The sequence below is a fragment of the Somniosus microcephalus genome, chromosome 14, assembly GCF_052327205.1.
Source record: "Somniosus microcephalus isolate GS21.2 chromosome 14, FLI_Smic_1.0, whole genome shotgun sequence".
NCBI lineage: Eukaryota > Metazoa > Chordata > Chondrichthyes > Squaliformes > Somniosidae > Somniosus > Somniosus microcephalus.
The window spans coordinates 21,720,540-21,739,370 of record NC_141000.1 but is presented as its reverse complement, the minus strand read 5'-3'; the positions used below and the strand labels follow the sequence as shown (position 1 = coordinate 21,739,370).

Below are 18,831 nucleotides of genomic sequence, written 5' to 3'. Positions count from 1 at the left end.
TAGAGCTTAGAAGTACCTGCTGATGATCAAAGTCATGTCATCCTGACGCACTGAACAACGAATACAAGCAAGGAGTGTGTGCGTAAAACAGATACACCACCAACTCAAGCTATTTAACTGGGGGAGGAAGTGCACCAGCCCTGCCAAATCATTCAACAGGAAAATAATACACGAAGAACACTGACAGAGAACAAGTCTTCTACATGTAAAAGAAAATAGTTAAGTCAAGGCTTAAAAAGATGTAAGTTAATTTGGACTGGCCTAACATGATTAGAACAAAAAAAAAACCTGTTCTTCCAGCTACATTACTCACTGAGGGGCTAACCCATTTATCAACTAAATGGTACAATATATCATGGCAATATATCCTCTCACTGACCAGGACTGAGAAATGTAATAGGTACAGTCAACAGAAATTCCAAATTTGCTCTGAACAGCATGAGTAAGCTAGTACACAACCCCATGATAAGGCCTTTTCGTTCCTGCTTATAAAGAAACCAGTCCAAAAAAAATTCAAGCGACTTGCCACCTAAAAACAGATCCGACTTACCAAAGCTATTCCTTGAAAGGTCAAAAGATGAATGTTGTGGCATCGGCTCCTGTTTCAAAGCCTCCATGTTATTGATATAATCCGCCGCTAAATCAATGTTCTGGTAAGTGTATTCTTCTGTTTGAGAAGTTTTTTTTATTTCTAGCTGCTGGAGCACTGATCGTTGACTGTGGCTGGTTTGTGGTTTGTTCATTTTATAAGCAGCTGGTATGGACTGCAGCCTCTGACTTGGATGCTGAAGCTCTGTGTTCAGGGCTGAGCGTTGTGGCACTAGACCAGACACAGCTGAGCTGGTTGCTGGCATCAGGTTTTCAAGGATCTGTTCCATGGAATGAAAGGATGCTGAAACATTTGGTTTCTCATTAACTATTACATCAGCTACATCTTCTTCGTCCTGGATTATTATTGGTTCATTACAGTAAGTTGGTTCACTGTGATCAGCCGGACTGGAGCAGTTGATTCTCTTCTTTCGCTCATTCACAGCAGATTTCAGTACCATTTTCCTTTTCAAGGTCTGGTTATAACCATTGGAAAGAGATGCCAAGACTTGCCTCTACAGCAAAAGTAAACACATTAAATCAATTAGCATATGTCACTGTAGTTATAACAATCAGGGAAGACTGAACAGGCTGGGACTCTTTTCTCCAGAAAGGATAAGGTTGAGGGGGGACCTGATAGAGGTCTTTAGAATTATGAAGGGATTTGGTAGGGTAGACGTAAAGAAAATGTTTCCACTTGTGGGGCAGGGTTGTGGGGGGGGGGGGGATCAAAACTAGGGGTCATAAATATAAGATAGTCACTAATAAATACAATAAGGAATTCAGGAGAAACATATTTACCCAGAGAATGGTTAGAATGTGGAACTTCTATAGCATGGATGCATTTAAGGGGAAGCTAGATAAGTACATGAGGGAGAAAGGAATAGGAGGATATGCTGATAGGGTGAGATGAGTGGGAGGAGGCTCATGTGGAGCATAAACACCGGCATAGACCGAATGGCATGTTTCTATGATGTAAATTCTATGTAATTCTAGTGCTTTATATATGTTAAAACAGGTTAATTCAATGGGCCTTTCCATCTTAACTGCATAAAATATACACATTCTTTCAGTATGATAGTCAGTTTCATGCAATTAATGTCATAACTCAGCGTACCCTCGGAGCCTAATAACTTGATTATGTGACCTTCTCCCTTCTCACCCCATCTTCCAAAGCTCTCCTCGCTTCAGTTTTTTCTTCTGACTAGCAAAAGCCAATTTAAAACATTTGTCAATCAAACAAAGGGTTCATATTTCCCACTTAAAAATAATATACTGATCCTTTACATTAGCTCCCAGATTCAATGTTTCTTTAAGGGACATGCTAAAGAATGAGATAAATTCTGGAATTGTCTCCCTGAAACTCCATCTCGCCTAAACCCTCCAGGTTCCACACCACCAGCTGACATCATAGATGGAACTAAATTAGCTTTTAAACTGAAATGCGACAATGTAGATGATGGGACAGTCAGTAATTACTGACGTGAATGTCATTCATGAAAGAAAGACTTATGAAATAATACTGAGCGGCCTGCGGGTGGCGCTGTCCAGGGAGAGTATAAATACTCGGGCATGGGCCCAGCTTGTGCAGGACATTCTTAACAGGAACTAGTGAAGGACACAACTAGACCTCCATGTTGTAAAACAGTTGATTAAAGCTTTGTTTAACGCTTAGACCAAGTGTCTAGTAGTTTTCTTACGTCAAGCATCATGATAAATGGTGCATGATTCTTCCGTCAGCTCTCGATCTCTGCATTGCATAGCGGAGCCTAACGTGGCTAGAGACCGATTCCAAATATACAAGAGGACAGCAGTGATTGGGGGGTCAACACTGGATAAGCACTTAATAAGCACAAAGTAAACACGCCTTTCAAAACAATAGAGCACTTAAAACTGGACACTAGTACTAATAATACCAGGAATACTTACTTGCTTAGCAAAATATTTTGTTTTCCCTTGACGCAGATCAGACACTTTCCTCTGAATCACTTCCACTTTTTTGTCCAGTCTGCAGATGGCAGAATATATAACCTACAGAGAAAATAAAAATCAGCAGGTGTGTCACAGAGCAGAAACTGTCACGGTTATAATTATGGCAAAGGGCATTTTTTTTAATCGGGAAATAATCCAGCATTTTGTTTTAAAGTTGCCTCTTAGTTTTGGCTCCACTTCTTGCTGCTTGTAAAATGGCTGCTGTCTGTGACGAGCTGTCCCTCCCAAATTCTATTTTTTTTTTATATAGGTTGCATGCTATTTCATTTTTTTTTTGCCTAAAGCGATCCATATGGGAATGATGCAAAGTCGACACAACAGAACCAGGGTAATATTGTTACTGGCCTCAGCTGCCGTTTAGAATCGGATTCCCCAATTTTCCAATGAAATCAGAATTGGCAGCGTGAAGGGACGCAAAGCAAAATTACGAATGTTAGAAATGTGCAAGGAAAGCGGGAAATGCACAAAAGATCAGTCAGCATCCAAAAGAGAAAAAGCTAGGTTAATATTCAGATGCAAAACTTCATTAGAAATCAGTTGACGGGCCACGTCTGAAACATTAATTTATCTTTCTTTATCATATGCTGATCAACTCGCATTATATTCCCAGCACTTTTTGTTTTTACTTCATGGAACCATGGAGACTACCCTGGTAACTCCAGAGAAACAGTACTGGGCACTCACACAGAGACTCATCACATTGAATGTTATTCTTGACTGGTATTGAAACCTGCCTACTCAGTCAGCACTTGTACTGCACCTTTAATGTAGAAAATATTTATCCTGCTGCTTCCAAAAGGCATGAGGAAAAATGGACGCCCAGCCAAAGAGGTACAATTTGGTCAAAGAAATGCGTCTTAAAGTAGGAAAGGGAGGTGGACGGTTGGAAAGGTTGAGGGAGGGAATTTCAGAGTGTGGAGCCTAGGTGGCTGAAGGCACAGCCACCAGTGGCAGAGTGCAGGGAGAAAGGTACAAAGAGGCTGGAGTCAGACGACTGGAGAATTCTTGGGCAGGGGTGGTGGGTGCGGGGGTTATAGGGCTGGAGGAGGACACAGAGAAAGGGAGGGGCATAATCACGAAAGGATTTAAACACAAGGATAAGGCATTGATGGACTGAGAGCCTTGGTAGATCTGTGATGACAGGGGTGAATGGGCGACGGGGGCTAGGAGCTAGCTAGGATATGGGCCAATGTTCCCCCTAAGGTGTGCGACCGATCACGAGGTCCCGTGCAGGCTGCTCACCAGCTCCTGTCGCTGGAAGAGGTACCGCGCAGGCTGCTCACCAGCTCCCGCCGCTGGAAGAGGTACCGCGCATGCACGACTGCTCGGCAAATTTAAAGGGACCGTGCACGAAAAGAAAAAATTAGAAGGAACATTGATACGGGCAGCAGAGCTTTGGATGATCTAAAACTTATGACGGATAAAGGATGGGAGGCCGACAAGGACAGCATTGGAGTAATCCAGGTTGAAGGTGACAAAGACGTGGATGAGGGTACCAGGCGACGATGAGCGGAGGTGGGCAAAGTTGCGGAGGTGGAAGTTGGCAGTCTTTGTGATTGAGAGGATAAGAGATCAGAAGCTCAGCTTGGGACCAAATGGGATGCCAAGGTTGTGAACCATCTGAGAAAGTGGGTGAGTTTGTCGAATGGTCAACTAGGATCACTTGGTTGTTTTCACTGGGTCACAAAGACAGTAACGAGAGAACACAAAGTTAAGGTAATGGCACAGAGAAATGTGAGAAGCTATTTCTTTACACACAGCATGATTAGAATGTGGGATTCACTACCATAAAAAGTAATTGATTGGTGAATCCTATGAATTCACACATATTGAGCTCCCAAACTCGTACGCCACTGCAGAAGTTAGGTGCTTTTTCCACAGAGGGAAGGAAAAATGAGAGGAACTTATCCTGGAGCTCGCTCATTCACATCACAGAGTGGTGTTTGTAAGATCTGTAAGATGACCAATCTCTTTGTTTCTTTTCGTTTTAAACTTTTTTTTGGCATTTCTTTTGTGTTCATGAGGGAAATAAACCACCTTGGAATTTTAGGCACCCTGTGTTATAATCAAGCACTTCCAGATCAAGTAGTGCACATCCAGCCATATAGTAAAACTCCCTCAAGCTCCCCTGATGGTTCAGTGAGTTTATCCAGCAACTAGCTGAACCATAATAATTGGGAAGGTCACAGGATTGATCCCTGGTCTATGCTTAAACAGACTACTGAGAAGGTGCTACAACTGGTCTCAGAACCCTTAGATGAGGAAGGGAATGACTGGCCAGAATCCTCACTATCCTGCTAGATGTGTGCATGAATAGATATCGGTTGAGGACAAGATTCAACATGGCTGTCATCCTCCCTCAAACATATAGCCTGTTGCCACTCAACAAAAGTCTGTAGTAACCAATGAGATTTGGAAGTACAGGGCCTTGGTGAGACCACATCTTGAGTATTGTGTGCAGTTTTGGTCGCATTATCTGAGCAAGGATGTTCTTGCCATGGAGGATTGGGAGCAGTTTAGGAGTCAACAAAGGAGGACAAAGGGATTAATTAAGAAAGGGAAAATAGAATATGAGAGTAAGCTAGCAGGGAACATAAAAACTGACTGTAAAAGCTTTTATAGATATGTGAAGAGAAAAAGATTGGTGAAGTCAAGCGTAGGTCCCTTACAGTCAGAATCAGGGGAATTTATAATGGGAAACAAGGAAACGGCAGACCAACTAAATACATACTTTGGTTCTGTCTTCACAAAGGAGGACACAAATAACCTCCCAGAGATGCCGGCGAACATAGGGTCTGATGAAAGGGTGGAACTGAAAGAAATCAGTATTTGTAGGGAAATGGTGTTAGGGAAATTGATGGGACTGAAGGCCGATAAATCCCCAGGGCCTGATGGTCTACATCCCAGGGTACTTAAGGAAGTGGCCCTAGAGATAGTAGATGCATTGCTGGTCATCTTCCAGAACTCGATAGACTCTGGAACGGTACCCATGGATTGGAGGGTAGCTAATGTTACCCCACTATTCAAAAAAGGTGGTAGAGAAAAAGCGGGGAATTATAGACCGGTAAGCCTGACATCGGTACTGGGGAAAATGCTAGAGTCTATTATAAAAGATGTAATAGCAGAGCACTTGGAAAGCAGTGACAGGATCGGACAAAGTCAACATGGATTTACAAAAGGTAAATCATGCTTGACTAATCTACTGGAATTTTTTGAGGATGTAACTGGTAAAATAGATAAGGGAGAACCAGTGGATGTGGTGTATTTGGACTTTCAGAAGGCTTTCGATAAGGTCCCACATAAGAGATTAGCGTGCAAAATTAAGGCACATGGGATTGGGGGCAAGGTATTGACTTGGATAGGGAACTGGTTGGCGGACAGAAAGCAAAGAGTTGGAATAAACGGGTCGTTTTCCGAGTGGCAGGCAGTGACTAGTGGGGTACCGCAAGGATCGGTCCTAGGACCCCAGCTGTTCACAATATATATTAATGATCTGGACGAGGGAATTGGATGTAATATCTCCAAATTTGCAGACGACACAAAGCTGGGTGGGAGGGTAAGCTGTGAGGAGGATGTCGTGAAACTCCAGTACGATTTGGACAGGTTGGGTGATTGGGCAGAAACATGGCAAATGCACTATAATGTGGATAAATGTGAGGTTATCCACTTTGGTGGCAAAAACAGGAAGGCAGATTATTATTTGAATGGCAATAGATTGGGAGAAGGGGAAGTGCAAAGAGACCTGCAGGTGCAGCAGGCAGTTAAGAAGGCAAATGGTATGTTGGCCTTCGTAGCAAGAGGGTTCGAGTACAGGAACAAGGATGTCTTGCTACAGTTGTACAGGGCCTTGGTGAGACCGCACCTTGAGTATTGTGTGCAGTTTTGGTCACCTTACCTGAGGAAGGACGTTCTTGCCATGGAGGGAGTGCAGCAAAGATTCACCAGGCTGATACCTGGGATGGCAGGAATGACGTATGAGGAGAGATTGTGTCGATTGGGCTTATACTCACTGGAGTTTAGAAGATTCAGAGGGGATCTCATCGAAACCTATAAAATTCTGTCAGGTCTGGACAGACTAGATGCAGGAAGGATGTTTCTGATGGCCGGGGAGTCCAGAACCAGGGATCATTGTCTAAGGATAAGGGGTAAGCCATTTAGGACTGAGATGAGGAGGAATTTCTTCACCCAGAGAGTGGTGAACCTGTGGAATTCTCTGCCACAGAGGGCGGTGGAGGCCAGTTCATTAAATATATTCAAGAAAGAGTTGGATATATTTCTTGAGGCTAAAGGGATCAAGGGATATGGGGAGAAGGCAGGGACAGGGTACTGAATTTGGATGATCAGCCATGATCTCATTGAATGGCGGAGCAGGCTCGAAGGGCCAAATGGCCTACTCCTGCTCCTATCTTCTATGTTTCTATGTTAAAGATTCACCAGGCTGATACCTGGGATGGCAGGAATGACGTATGAGGAGAGATTGGGTCGATTGGGCTTATACTTGCTGGAGTTTAGAAGAATGAGAGGGGATCTCATTGAAACTTATAAAATTCTGACAGGACTGGATAGACTAGATGCAGGAAGGATGTTCCTGATGGTCGGGGAGTCCAGAACCAGGGGTCACAGTCTAAGGATAAGGGGTAAGCCATTTAGGACAGAAATGAGGAGGAATTTCTTCACCCAGAGAGTGGTGAACCTGTGGAATTCTCTACCACAGAAGGCAGTAGAGGCCAATTCATTAAATATATTCAAGAAGGAGTTGGATATATTTCTTAAGGCTAAAGGGATCAAGGGGTATGGGGAGAAAGCAGGGACAGGGTACTGAATTTGGATGATCAGCCATGATCGCATTGAATGGCGAAGCAGACTCGAGGGGCTGAATGGCCTACTCCTGCTCCTATCTTCTATGTTTCTATGTTTCTAATGCCAATGCTTACACATGAATAGTGGCCATTTTGGGAAGGCACTGGCGAGTAACCAATGGCTATGAGTCAATACCTTCAGGAGAGGAGGCCAGTGAGAAAATTGGCAAGGAACAGAATAGATGTTTTTCTACTCTGCCCAGCAATGTGCTATACACCCAAACTCATAATGTAACTGTGGTAAACCACTGCTAACTCTGTACATGTCTGTGTGGTAAACCACTGTTAACTCTGTACAGGTCCGGGCATGTCTCCGCCCCTGGCTCCACCCCTAAGCCCGGGTATAAAGGTGACTCACCACCCTTCCCCCGGGAGCTCTTAGGATGGATCCACTAGCAGAGGCATGCTCCAGTTCTTAGTCAATAAAAGCCTACTTCGTATAAGTTCAACTCGTAGTCTTTGGTGTTGTTGATAGTGCATCAGTAACAACGTGACAACCTTTGGCAGCCATTTTTATGGCCTCTCTTAGTTCTCTCAGTGAGAGTGCTAGTTTGGGATAGTCTCTATTCCTACTAGGAACTGGGTTGAAACAGTCCAAACTAATATCCCTTATTAACATGTCTACTCAAAACTTTGTTATCTCCGTCCTATTCATCTTGGTTGTATACTTGAGAGGTGGGGTCGATTAGGGACCAAAATGGAGGCAAAGGGCATGGCTGAGGTACTAAATGAGTACTTTGCATCTGTCTTTACCAAGGAAGAAGATGCTGCCAAAGTCATAATGAAAGAGGACATAGTTGAGATACTGGATGGGATAAAAATTGATAAAGGGGGTACTAGAAAGGCTGGCTGTACTTAAAGTAGATAAGTCACCAAGACTGGATGGGATGCATCCTAGGATGCTGAGGGAAGTAAAAATGGAAATTGCGGAGGTACTGGCCATAATCTTCCAATCCTCCTTAGGTACGGGGGAGGTGCCAGAGGACTGGAGAATTGCAAATGTTACACCCTTGTTCAAAAAAGGATGTAAGGATAAACTCAGCAACTACAGGCCAGTCAGTTTAACCTTGGTAGTGGAGAAGCTTTTAGAAACAATAATCCAGGACAAAATTAACAGTCACTTGGACAAGTGTGGATTAATTAAGGAAAGCCAGCATGGATTTGTTAAAGGCAAATCGTGTTTAACTAGCTTGATTGAGTTTTTTGATGTGGTAACAGAGAGGGTTGATGAGTGTAAGAAGTCACACAACACCAGGTAATAGTCCAACAGTTTGTTGGACTATAACCTGGTGTTGTGTGACTTCTTACATTTGTCCACCCCAGTCCAACACCGGCATCTCCACACCAGGGTTGATGAGGGCAATGCGGTTGATTTCCTATCTCTGTAATCTCCTGCAGCCCCACAACCCTTCGAGATATCTGCGCTCCTCTAATTCTGCCCTCATGAGCATCCCTGATTATAATCGCTCAACCATTGGTGGCCGTGCCTTCTGTTGCCTAGGCCCTAAGCTCTGGGATTCCCTGCCTACACCTCTCCGCCTCGCTACCTCTCTTTCCTCCTTTAAGTTGCTCCTTAAAACCTACCTCTTTGACCAAGCTTTTGGTCACCTGCCCTAATTTCTTCTTATGTGGCTCGGTGTCAAATTTTTTGTCTTAAAATACTCCTGTGCAGCGCCTTGGGACGTTTTACTATGTTAAAGGCACTGTTGTTGTTGTTGATGTGGTGTATACGGACTTCCAAAAGGTGTTTAATAAAGTGCCACATAATAGGCTTGCCAGCAAAGTTGAAGCCCATGGAATAAAAGGGACAGTGGCAGCATGGATACGAAATTGGCTCAGTGACAGGAAACAGAGAGTAGTGGTGAACGGTTGTTTTTTGGACTGGAGGATGGTACACAGTGGTGTTCCCCAGGGGTCAGTACTAGGACCACTACTTTTCTTGATATGTATTAATGACTTGGATATGGGTGTACAGGGCACAATTTCAAAATTTGCAGATGACACAAACCTTGGAAGTAGAGAACAGTGTGGAGAATAGTGATAGACTTCAAGAGGACATAGACAGGCTGGTGAAATGGGCGGACAGGTGGCAGATGAAATTTAATGCAAAAAAGTGCAAAGTGATACATTTTGGTAGGAAGAACGAGGAGAGGCAATATAAACTAAAGGGTACAATTCTAAAGGGGGTGCATGAACAGAGAGACCTGGGGGTCTATGTGCACAAATCATTGAAGGTGGCAGGGCAGGTTGAGAAAGTAGTTAAAAAAGCATACGGGATTCTGGGCTTCATAAATAGAGGCATAGAGTACAAAAGCAAGGAAGTTATGATGAACCTTTATAAAACACTGGTTTGGCCTCAACTGGAGTATTGTGTCCAATTCTGGGCACCACACTTTAGGAAGGATGTGAAGGCCTTAGAAAGGGTGCAGAAAAGATTTACAAGAATGGTTCCAGGGATGAGGGACTTCAGTTACGTGGATAGACTGGAGAAGCTGAAGTTGTTCTCCTTGGAGCAGCGAAGGTTATGAGGAGATTTGATAGAGGTGTTCAAAATCATGCGGGGTCTAGACAGAGTAGATAGAGAGAAACTGTTCCCATTGGCAGAAGGGTCAGGAACCAGAGGACACAGATTTAAGGTGGCAGAAGAACCAAAGGCGACATGAGGAAAAACTTTTTTACGCAGCGAGTGGTTAGGATCTGGAATGCACTGCCTGAAAGGGTGGGGGAGGCAGACTCAATCGTGGCTTTCAAAAGGGAATTGGAGAAGTACCTGAAGGAAAAAACTTTGCAGGGCTACGGGGAAAGGGCGGGGGAGTGGGACTAACTGAAGTGCTCTTGCAGAGAGCTGGCACGGGCTCGACGGGCCTAATGGCCTCCTTCTGTGCTGTAACCATTCTAGGATTCTATGACTTCTGTTTGGGAATGTATACTGAATAGCTTATTAACAGGTGCAAAATCTCAATACTACAGTACCCTCATGTGATGCCAGCTGGTGGTTATCCAGTATTTATCAATCTACACCTGATTAACATTAGGTGGCAATAAACTTGTTATTGGCTATTTTATTGACTAGCTTTCTTGTGCTCACAAGTGATTTGATGAATTACGACACAATGACACAGGAGGGCTTACTTTAACTTTCGGCGGTGGCACAAAATGGGCGGTTGCGGATCGCCTGCCTGTTATGCACCTCTCCCAATCATGAAATCAGGGGGGCTATATCAGGTTATACATTATAAAGTTAGAATCAGCCCTAGGGTGTTTAATCAGTATTTAGTCAGCTGGATCACCGCATTTGTTGACAAATTCTGGACATCACAGAACAGAATCACAGAATCACAACAGTGCAGATAGAGGCCATTTCAGCCCATCGAGCCTGCACCGACACATATCCCACCCGATCCCTGTAACCCCTACACCAACACATATCCCACCCTATCCCCGTAACCCCACGTATTTAATCCCCCTAACACTAAGGGTCAATTTATCATAGCCAATCAACCTAACCCGCACATCTTTGGACTGTGGGAGGAAACCGGAGCACCCGGAGAAAACCCACGCAAACACGGGGAGAATGTGCAAACTCCACACAGACAGTCACCCGAGGCCGGATTCGAACCCGGGTCCCTGGCGCTGTGAGGCAACAGTGCTAACCACTATGCCACCGTGCTGCCCATGTTAATAAATAGTTAATTAAATTTGCCAATAAAAAAAATGTCTGCTTACACTTATATAGTGTTGCCTAGCAACGCAAATTAGTCACTAAACTAGTACATTTACTTTCTGGCAGACATTAATTGTTAAGCTTTCTGGCGTCATCTATAGAACAGATGTTAGGAGATTATAGAGCTGCCAATATTGCAGGATTTGCCAAGGAATCTTTTAACAAACTTGACAAAATATTAACTGAATGTAAACCATCTAAAACATTGGCCTTGAAATGAGCCTGTTGGATAACCAGTACAAACACTTACATACTTCTCCGTCATTCCTCTTTAACTTATTTATTTTAAACATTAAGGGGGAAAAATTGAGTCGCGCCCCCTTTGGAGCGCTAACTTTGCCGGGGCGCTAATTTTAGCCCCCCGAAAAAATTAGTGCCCCCACAGCCGAAATTAATTGGTAGTGCCCCAAGAGGGAAGCGGGGCGCTACTGGAAGCACGCCGCCTCCCTCTTGGGGTGCTGCGAGGGAATATTGCGGTGCTATGTGCCGCGGTACTGCAGGCCTTCCTCCCCTTCTTAAAGGCAAAAGAGTGCACTCTGCGGAGGGGGGCTGAAGAGGAGGCCGGGGACGGCAACGGGGGCAGGTGCTGGCAGGCGGCCAGCAACAGAAATGGCCGCCCGGCACCTCGCCTACAATTAGTGCCACCCCGGCTGCAGGTAGGCCCCTACCTGACCCCGTTGGACATAGCGTCTGGCAGTAAGTCAGGGGGCACTACCGAAGATCGCGGCCGGGTCGCGAGCGGGGGCGCTGCGCATGGCGATGACGTCATCGCCGGCGGTGCAGCGCCGCGGGGCGATAACGGTTACCGCCGCCCCTAACCTCCCGCTAAATTTCGCGGGAGGTCTTGGCGGTGTCGCGCCCGGGCGCTAGTTGCTTTGCGCCCTGTTAGCGCCCTCTTAGGATGCTAATGGGAGGCGCATTGCAACCGAATTTTTCCCCCTAAATTTCTGTACTTATTATCCCTCTGGTTATAATTTCCAGACAATTATGTGGAAAGATTTATTTGCGGCAGATTTTCCTCGTACTGCACTCGGGAGTAATGGATCGCCTGGGCGTGGACATAGAGAAACATTGGGCACGGAGGGCCACATGCCCGTAATAAGCCTGCATGAGTTTACTGGATGGATTACAGGTGTGCGAATGTTCATGCCCAATTTTCCTCTACTGCGCCCATAGTGAATCTTATTGACAAAGGAGGATATATATCTGGAAAGCACTGCCTGAAAGGGCGATGGACGCAGATTCAATAATAATTTTCAAAAAGGAATTGGATAAGTACTTGAAGGGGAAACATTTGCAGGGCTATGGGGAAAGGGCAGGGGAGTGGGATAGCTGGATTGCTCTTTCAAAGGGCCGGCACAGGCACGATGGGCCGAATGGCCTCCTTCTGAGCTGTATCATTCTATGATTCTAATATTGATTTTGTGCGAATGGGATCAATAAGCTTTATGACCCTTACATATATGTCATGTTGTCTCTACTACATGACTGCAGTCCACTGTGCCTTATATGATAAGAAAAGTAGAGAACGTGTAGGTCGCAGAAAACTTTAGATTGTACAGTAAATCAGCCTCAGGTGTTCATCAAATGTTTGAGTTTTACTCTACTGGTTATGAGGGGTAATTTGATGCGTATTCACAAGGCCAGCGGGAAGCCCATTGCAGTTCTGAAATTTGTCTGTGTTTTGCCCACGATTTTGCGATCATTAAAATTAATGGCCCGAAAATTGTGAATAGTGCACGCCCAAATTTCTGATTACGTGCTGACACAGACCAGGGCTCCCACAGAAATTGCAAACATTACCCGACGGAGTCATCTCACATAGGAATTTACAGGCTCGAACTCACCCTCATCTATTATCCTACTGAGTTTGAAAGTGACATTCTTAAGTCCAACACTAGAGTCTTAGGGGGAGAAATTGGGTGAGTAGCGCCACCTGTTAGCGCCTAAAGAGGCAGTCAGTGGCTGTAGCGCCACTGGCTGCGCCTCCCGCGATATTCAGGAGGGGCGCTAATGGTGGCGTTAGCCTGTTGCGCTGCGCCGCCACCGATGACGTCATCGGTGTGCGCAGCGCCCCATTCGCGATATTTGGTAGCGAACGCCGCAGTTGCGCCGTTCACTACCCGCGCCCAGTTCACGGGGCCTTACTGTGCCGGCAGCGGCGCAAGTTAAGGTGGAGGTGCGGGGCGGCCGCTTTTTCAGCGGCCGCCTGCCAGAACCTCCGTCCCCGGCCTCCTAACCCCCTCCCCGCGGTATTGCCGGCTGTTTCCCGAGAGCCCGGCACTTCTCCTTGGTGCCGGGCTCATTTGCCGACACTCGCAAGCGGGGATCGTGCTGTTGCAGGCACCTCCCCCTTAACAGTGGGAGGAAGGCCTGCAGTACCGCAGCGTGCCGTGCCGCAGCGTGTGGCGCTGCGGCACGTTGCGCTGCGATAATCAGTTTCAGCGCCCTAAGAGGGACGCGGAGCGCCTCGAGCCTCGCCCCGTGTCCCTCGAGGGGCACTGAAACTGAATTTCTGGCGATCGGTATCACTCTGATCGCTGCGCTAAATCCTGCGCTCAGGCGACTTTTGCGCCACTTTGGCGCCCCAACCCAATTTCTAGGCCTTAAACTTAAACAAAGCCAATTACTTAGGTATGAGGGCGAGTTGGCTAAGGTAGATTGGGAAATTAGATTAAAAGGTAGGTATGAGGTTAGATAAGCAGTGGCAATCATTTAAAGAAATATTCTAAAATTCTCAACGAATATACATTCCATTGAGAAATAAAACTCCACGGGAAAAATGAGCCATCCGTGACTAACTAAAGAAGGATAGCATTAGATTAAAAGAAGAGGTTTATAATGTTGCAAAGAATACTACAGGAAACTCTCGATTTACCGGCACCTAAATAACCGGAAATCTCTGTTGACCAGCAAAATTCAGGAGTAGGTTCAGGTAAGTGTTATTTCATATTAGTGGCCGTTCCTGGGTCTGTGGCTGTGTAACCGGGGTTCCTGCACCTGTTGCTAAGCAACAGGGATGCCTGGATCTTGTGGCCGGGGTTCCTGCACCTGTTGCTAAGCAACAGGGACGCCTGGATCTGTGGCCGTGTACGGGGCTCTCGTACCTTTTACTATACCTCTCTGTAATCCGGACTTTTTGATAAACCGGCACCACGCCGGTCCCGTCGGTGCCGGATAAAAAAGAGTTTCCTGTAGTAAGCCTGAGGATTGGGAGAGCTTTAGAAACCAGCAAAGGGTGACCAAAAATTGATAAAAAGGAAGAAAATAGAATGAGAGTAAATTAGCAAGAAATATAAAAACAGATTGTAAGAGCTTCTACAAGTATGTAAAAAGGAAGAGAGTAGCAAAAGTAAGCGTTGGTCCCTTAGAGGCTGAGACAGGAGAAATTATATTGGGGAACAAGGAAATGGCAGAGGCTTTAAACAAATATTTTGTATCAGTTTTCACAGTAGAAGATACAAAAAGTATACCAAAAATAATGGGGAACCAAGAGGCTAATAATAGCGAAGAACTTAAAGTAATTAATATCAGTAGAGAAAAAGTACTTGAGAAACTAATGGGGCTAAAAGTCGACAAATCCCCTGGACCTGACGGCCTACATCCTAGGGTTCTAAAAGAGGAGGCTGCAGAGATAGTAGATGCATTGGTTGTGATCTTCCAAAATTCCCTCGATTCAGGAAAGGTCCCAGCGGATTGGAAGATAGCAAATGTAACCCCATTATTCAAGAAAGGAGGGAGAGAGAAAACCGGGAACTACAGGCCAGTTAGCCTGACATCAGTCGTTGGGAAAATGCTGGAATCCATTATTAAGGAAGTGGTATCAGGGCACTTAGAAAATCATAATATGATTAGGCAGCATCAAATATGGGTTTATGAAAGGGAAATTGTGTTTGACAAATTTACTAGCGTTTTTTGAGGATGTAACTAGCAGGGTAGATGAAGAGGAACCAGTGGATGTCGTGTATTTGGATTTCCAAAAGGCATTCGATAAGGTGCCACATAAAAGTTTGCTAAGCAAGATAAGGGCACATGGGGTTGGGGAGTAAGGTATTAGCATGGATAAAGGATTGGTTAACAGACAGAAAACAGAGAGTAGGGATAAACAGGTAATTTTCAGATTGGCAGGCTGTAACTAGTGGGGTGCTGCAAGGATCAGTGCTTGGGCCTCAGCTATTTACAATCTGTATTAATGACTTAGATGAAGGGACCGAGTGTAATGTATCCAAGTTTGCTGACGATACAAAACTAGGTGGAAAAGTAAGATGTGAGGAGGGCACAAAGAGCCTGCAAAGGGATATAGGCAGGTTAAGTGGGTGGGCAATAAGGTGACAGATGGAGTATAATGCAGGGAAAGGTGAGGTTATTCACTTTGGTAGGATGAATAGAAAAACAGAATATTTTTTAAATGGTGAGAAACTACTAAATGTTGGTGTCCTAGTACAAGAAACACAGAGTTAGCTAACGTGCAAGTACAGCAAGCAATTAGGAAGGCAAATGACATGTTGGCCTTTATTGCAGGGGGTTGGAGTATAAGAGTGAGGAAGTCTTGCTACAATTGTACAGGGCCTTGGTGAGACCACACCTGGAGTACTGTGCACAGTTTTGGTCTCCTTATTTAAGGAAGGATATACTTGCCTTGGAGGCGGTGCAACGAAGGTTCACTAGATTGATTCCTGGGATGAGAGGGCTGTCCTATGAGGAGAGATTGAGTAGATTGAGCTTATTCTCTCTGGAATTTAGAAGAATGAGAGGCAATCATATAAGATTCTGAGGGGGATTGACAGGGTAGATGCTGAGAGGTTGTTTCCCCTGGCTGGAGAGTCTAGAACTAGGGGGCATAGTCTCAGGTTAGGGGGCCGGCTTTTTAAGACTGAGATGAGGAGGAATTTTTTCACTCAGAGGGTTGTGAATTTTTGGAAGTCTCTGCCCCAAAGTGCAGTGGATGCTGAGTCATTGAGTATATTCAAGGCTGAGATAGGTAGATTTTTGGACTCCATAGGAACTAAGGGAAATGGGGATAGGGCAGGAAAGTAGAGTTGAGGTCAAAGATCAGCCATGATCTTAGTGAATGGCGGAGCAGGCTCGAGGGGCCTTATGGCCTATTCCTGCTCCTAATTCTTATGTTCTTATGTTATATAGAAATGTTCCTTTATTATCCTGTGTATTCTCTTAATCCGAATATTCCTATAGCAAAATGCTCAATGTATTTTCTAGACATTACTCTAAAATGTTGAAGAGGTAAAACCTGCCTACATTATGTAAACAGTGTTCAATTGGGGTGAATTTTGGAGATGGATGAGGCTTCAGTTCCCAGCTGCTTCACCGGCTTGCCTCAGGGTACTTGCCCCCCACTCTCCCATCTCCAGATTCAGGCCCAACCCCAAGACTCCAGCCTCTGAAATCTCAGCCCCACAGCAGCCCAAGGCCTATGCTTTCACACTCCCTCTCAGCCTCAACAGCAGACCCTGGTTTCCCTACCAAGCCCCAAATGGAAAGTTGCTGGTCTCTGAACTCGTTTACAATTCAAGACCCAGGTGTCCCCAGACCTCTGGGTGCACCAATCCCTCGCAGTTCCAGCAGCAACCTTGGCTGCCACGTTTCTCCCCAGCCTCACTCACAGGCCTAAGACCCAGGATCAATGTTCCCCTTAATTTTTTTTTGGGTGCGTGGCCCCTTCAAGGTGCTGCGCAGCCCATTCACAGTTTTGCGCATGCGTGAAATTTAACATGAGAAAAGCTGGTCCAGGGCTGCGGCTGCGCAGCTTAGAGGGAACGCTGCCCAGGACCTGTTTCTGCATTTCCCTCCAACCACAGCAGCAGCCACAGGCCCTGGCCTCCAAGCATCCAGCTCACCGGTAGTCCCAATCACCCCACTCCTTCCCAGCTCCATCAGTGGCTTCAGGTCCTGCACGCCACTGCTCTCTCCCAGCTCCAAGATCTCAGTCCATTCCATTCCCGATCCCAGCCTCCTTGCCTGACTTGACAGGTCCCTCCCAGCTCCAAGCACCCCACTCATTCCCAGCCTGAACCCTGTACCCTAACACGCGCCTGGCTTGACCTTGTGTTACCTCCTTCATACCCAGGAACAGATGAATCACTTTGAAACTGTTAGTGAGTTACAGCCCCATGTCCAGTTCCAGGTCTCTGTGGGAGGCGAGAGGAAAATGAGAGAGTGAGGCTCATCTAAAACAAGAGACAAAGAAAGAAAGGAGGAGAAAGTGTGTGGCCAACACACAAAGAAAGAGTGAGAAATACATAGATGATCAGAGAGGCAGAGGGAGAAAGAGTAAGGTGGAGGGAAAGATAGGAGTGGGGGCTAATTTCTAACTTGGCCAACTGGGCAGTAATCTGGGGAGCGGATCACCCGCCCATTGTAGAACCCCGCCCGTTGTGGGACTCTAGAACGCTGCCCACAGGAGAACCCTGCCCAATTTTCATCCCATTGAATTGAATGGAAGGAATACAGGGCGGGTTCTACAATAGGCGGCTGATCCATTCGCCAGATTAGTGCCCAGGCGGCAAGGTTGGATATTAGCCCCATGGAAGCAGAGAGACTGGAAGACAAACTAAAACACAGTGAAAGGGAGCCAGAAATAATTAGAAAGTGATAGATCAGCAGAGACACGGTTATAGAAGAGAGAAAAACTGTCTTTTTAATATTTGTCTGCAAATAACCTCACAAGAAGTTTACTATTAAATGGCTCAATATCAACTCCAGACAGTATAAACATTGTAATTCTCCTTCGCGATGTCTGCAGCTGCTTTTTTGACATAACCACAGTTCTCTTTCATTGATTGCCACCCAAAGATTCCAACATGTGTACCACTTAAAGTACGTTGTGTAATGGACAAACCCAAACTCAATATTCAACGTCTCAGTTAGCCAAGCTTGTGGTTTGCTACTTAAATTGGTATTTGGCCTAAAAATAACAAAGCTACCTTCCAATGTGTGTTGTCTTTCGTGTGGCCGAAAATAACTCAAACATTTCCAATTCAAAAAGCCACATTTGTGTGTATGAAGTACCAAAAAGAATGTAAAATATGATAAGTAAATCGCTTAGTTCAGAGCCAGGAAGAACTATCTAATTAGGAGAAGGGTTCCCCCCCCCCCCCCTTCACCCCCTCTGAACTGAAGAAACCAAATTTTCCTCAGTGTGTGAAGATTTATGTTTGCAAAGAAGGTGTGAGAGACAGTGCAAGAAAACCCAAGTCTCACAGCGTTGATAATTGGGATGTTCTGCTGCCCGTCAACGGGTGTAGCGAGGCCAGCAATGAAAAATGGGCGGTTGATTCGTCCCGCCAGAACTCTGCCCAGTTTGCGCTGTGGTGAAGGTTCCGGGGGGTGAGGAACAGTGAGGTAGGCAGCGGCCACCTCAAAAGGCAGCAGCTTCATTTAGATATTCAATTGGGCATGTGCCCATCTTGCACAGCATTTGCTGATGTTCAGGGAAGCAGGATGTTAATTTTGAAAGATGCCACATGAAATAGCCGTTATGGGTTGGTAGGGAATCAGCAGTGGCAGATGATGATTTAAAGGGCCTTCGTCTTACCTGACAATAGTTGAGAATTTCCATCAGTGAGGACTGCTGACCTCCACTTTCAGAGCTATCCGAGACGCCACTCGCCTGAATAATTAAAGAACATGTATATTAACTTTTTTCTAACA

At 45.5% G+C, this 18,831-nt stretch overlaps 1 protein-coding gene across 4 annotated transcripts in view; it reads right to left on the bottom strand.

The window, feature by feature from the left end:
- The window catches only part of LOC147107370 (uncharacterized), a 171,929-nt gene that overhangs the window by 62,231 nt on the left and 90,867 nt on the right, over window positions 1-18,831 (bottom strand). For all 4 annotated transcript variants that reach the window (XM_086006325.1, XM_086006323.1, XM_086006324.1 and 1 more), the window contains 3 exons: window positions 18,716-18,790; window positions 2,518-2,619; window positions 551-1,103 (listed from right to left, as the gene is read on the bottom strand). In XM_086006325.1, the coding sequence (XP_085862451.1) occupies window positions 551-1,103; window positions 2,518-2,619; window positions 18,716-18,790 (730 nt within the window). The remainder of the gene's footprint in view (window positions 1-550; window positions 1,104-2,517; window positions 2,620-18,715; window positions 18,791-18,831) is intronic.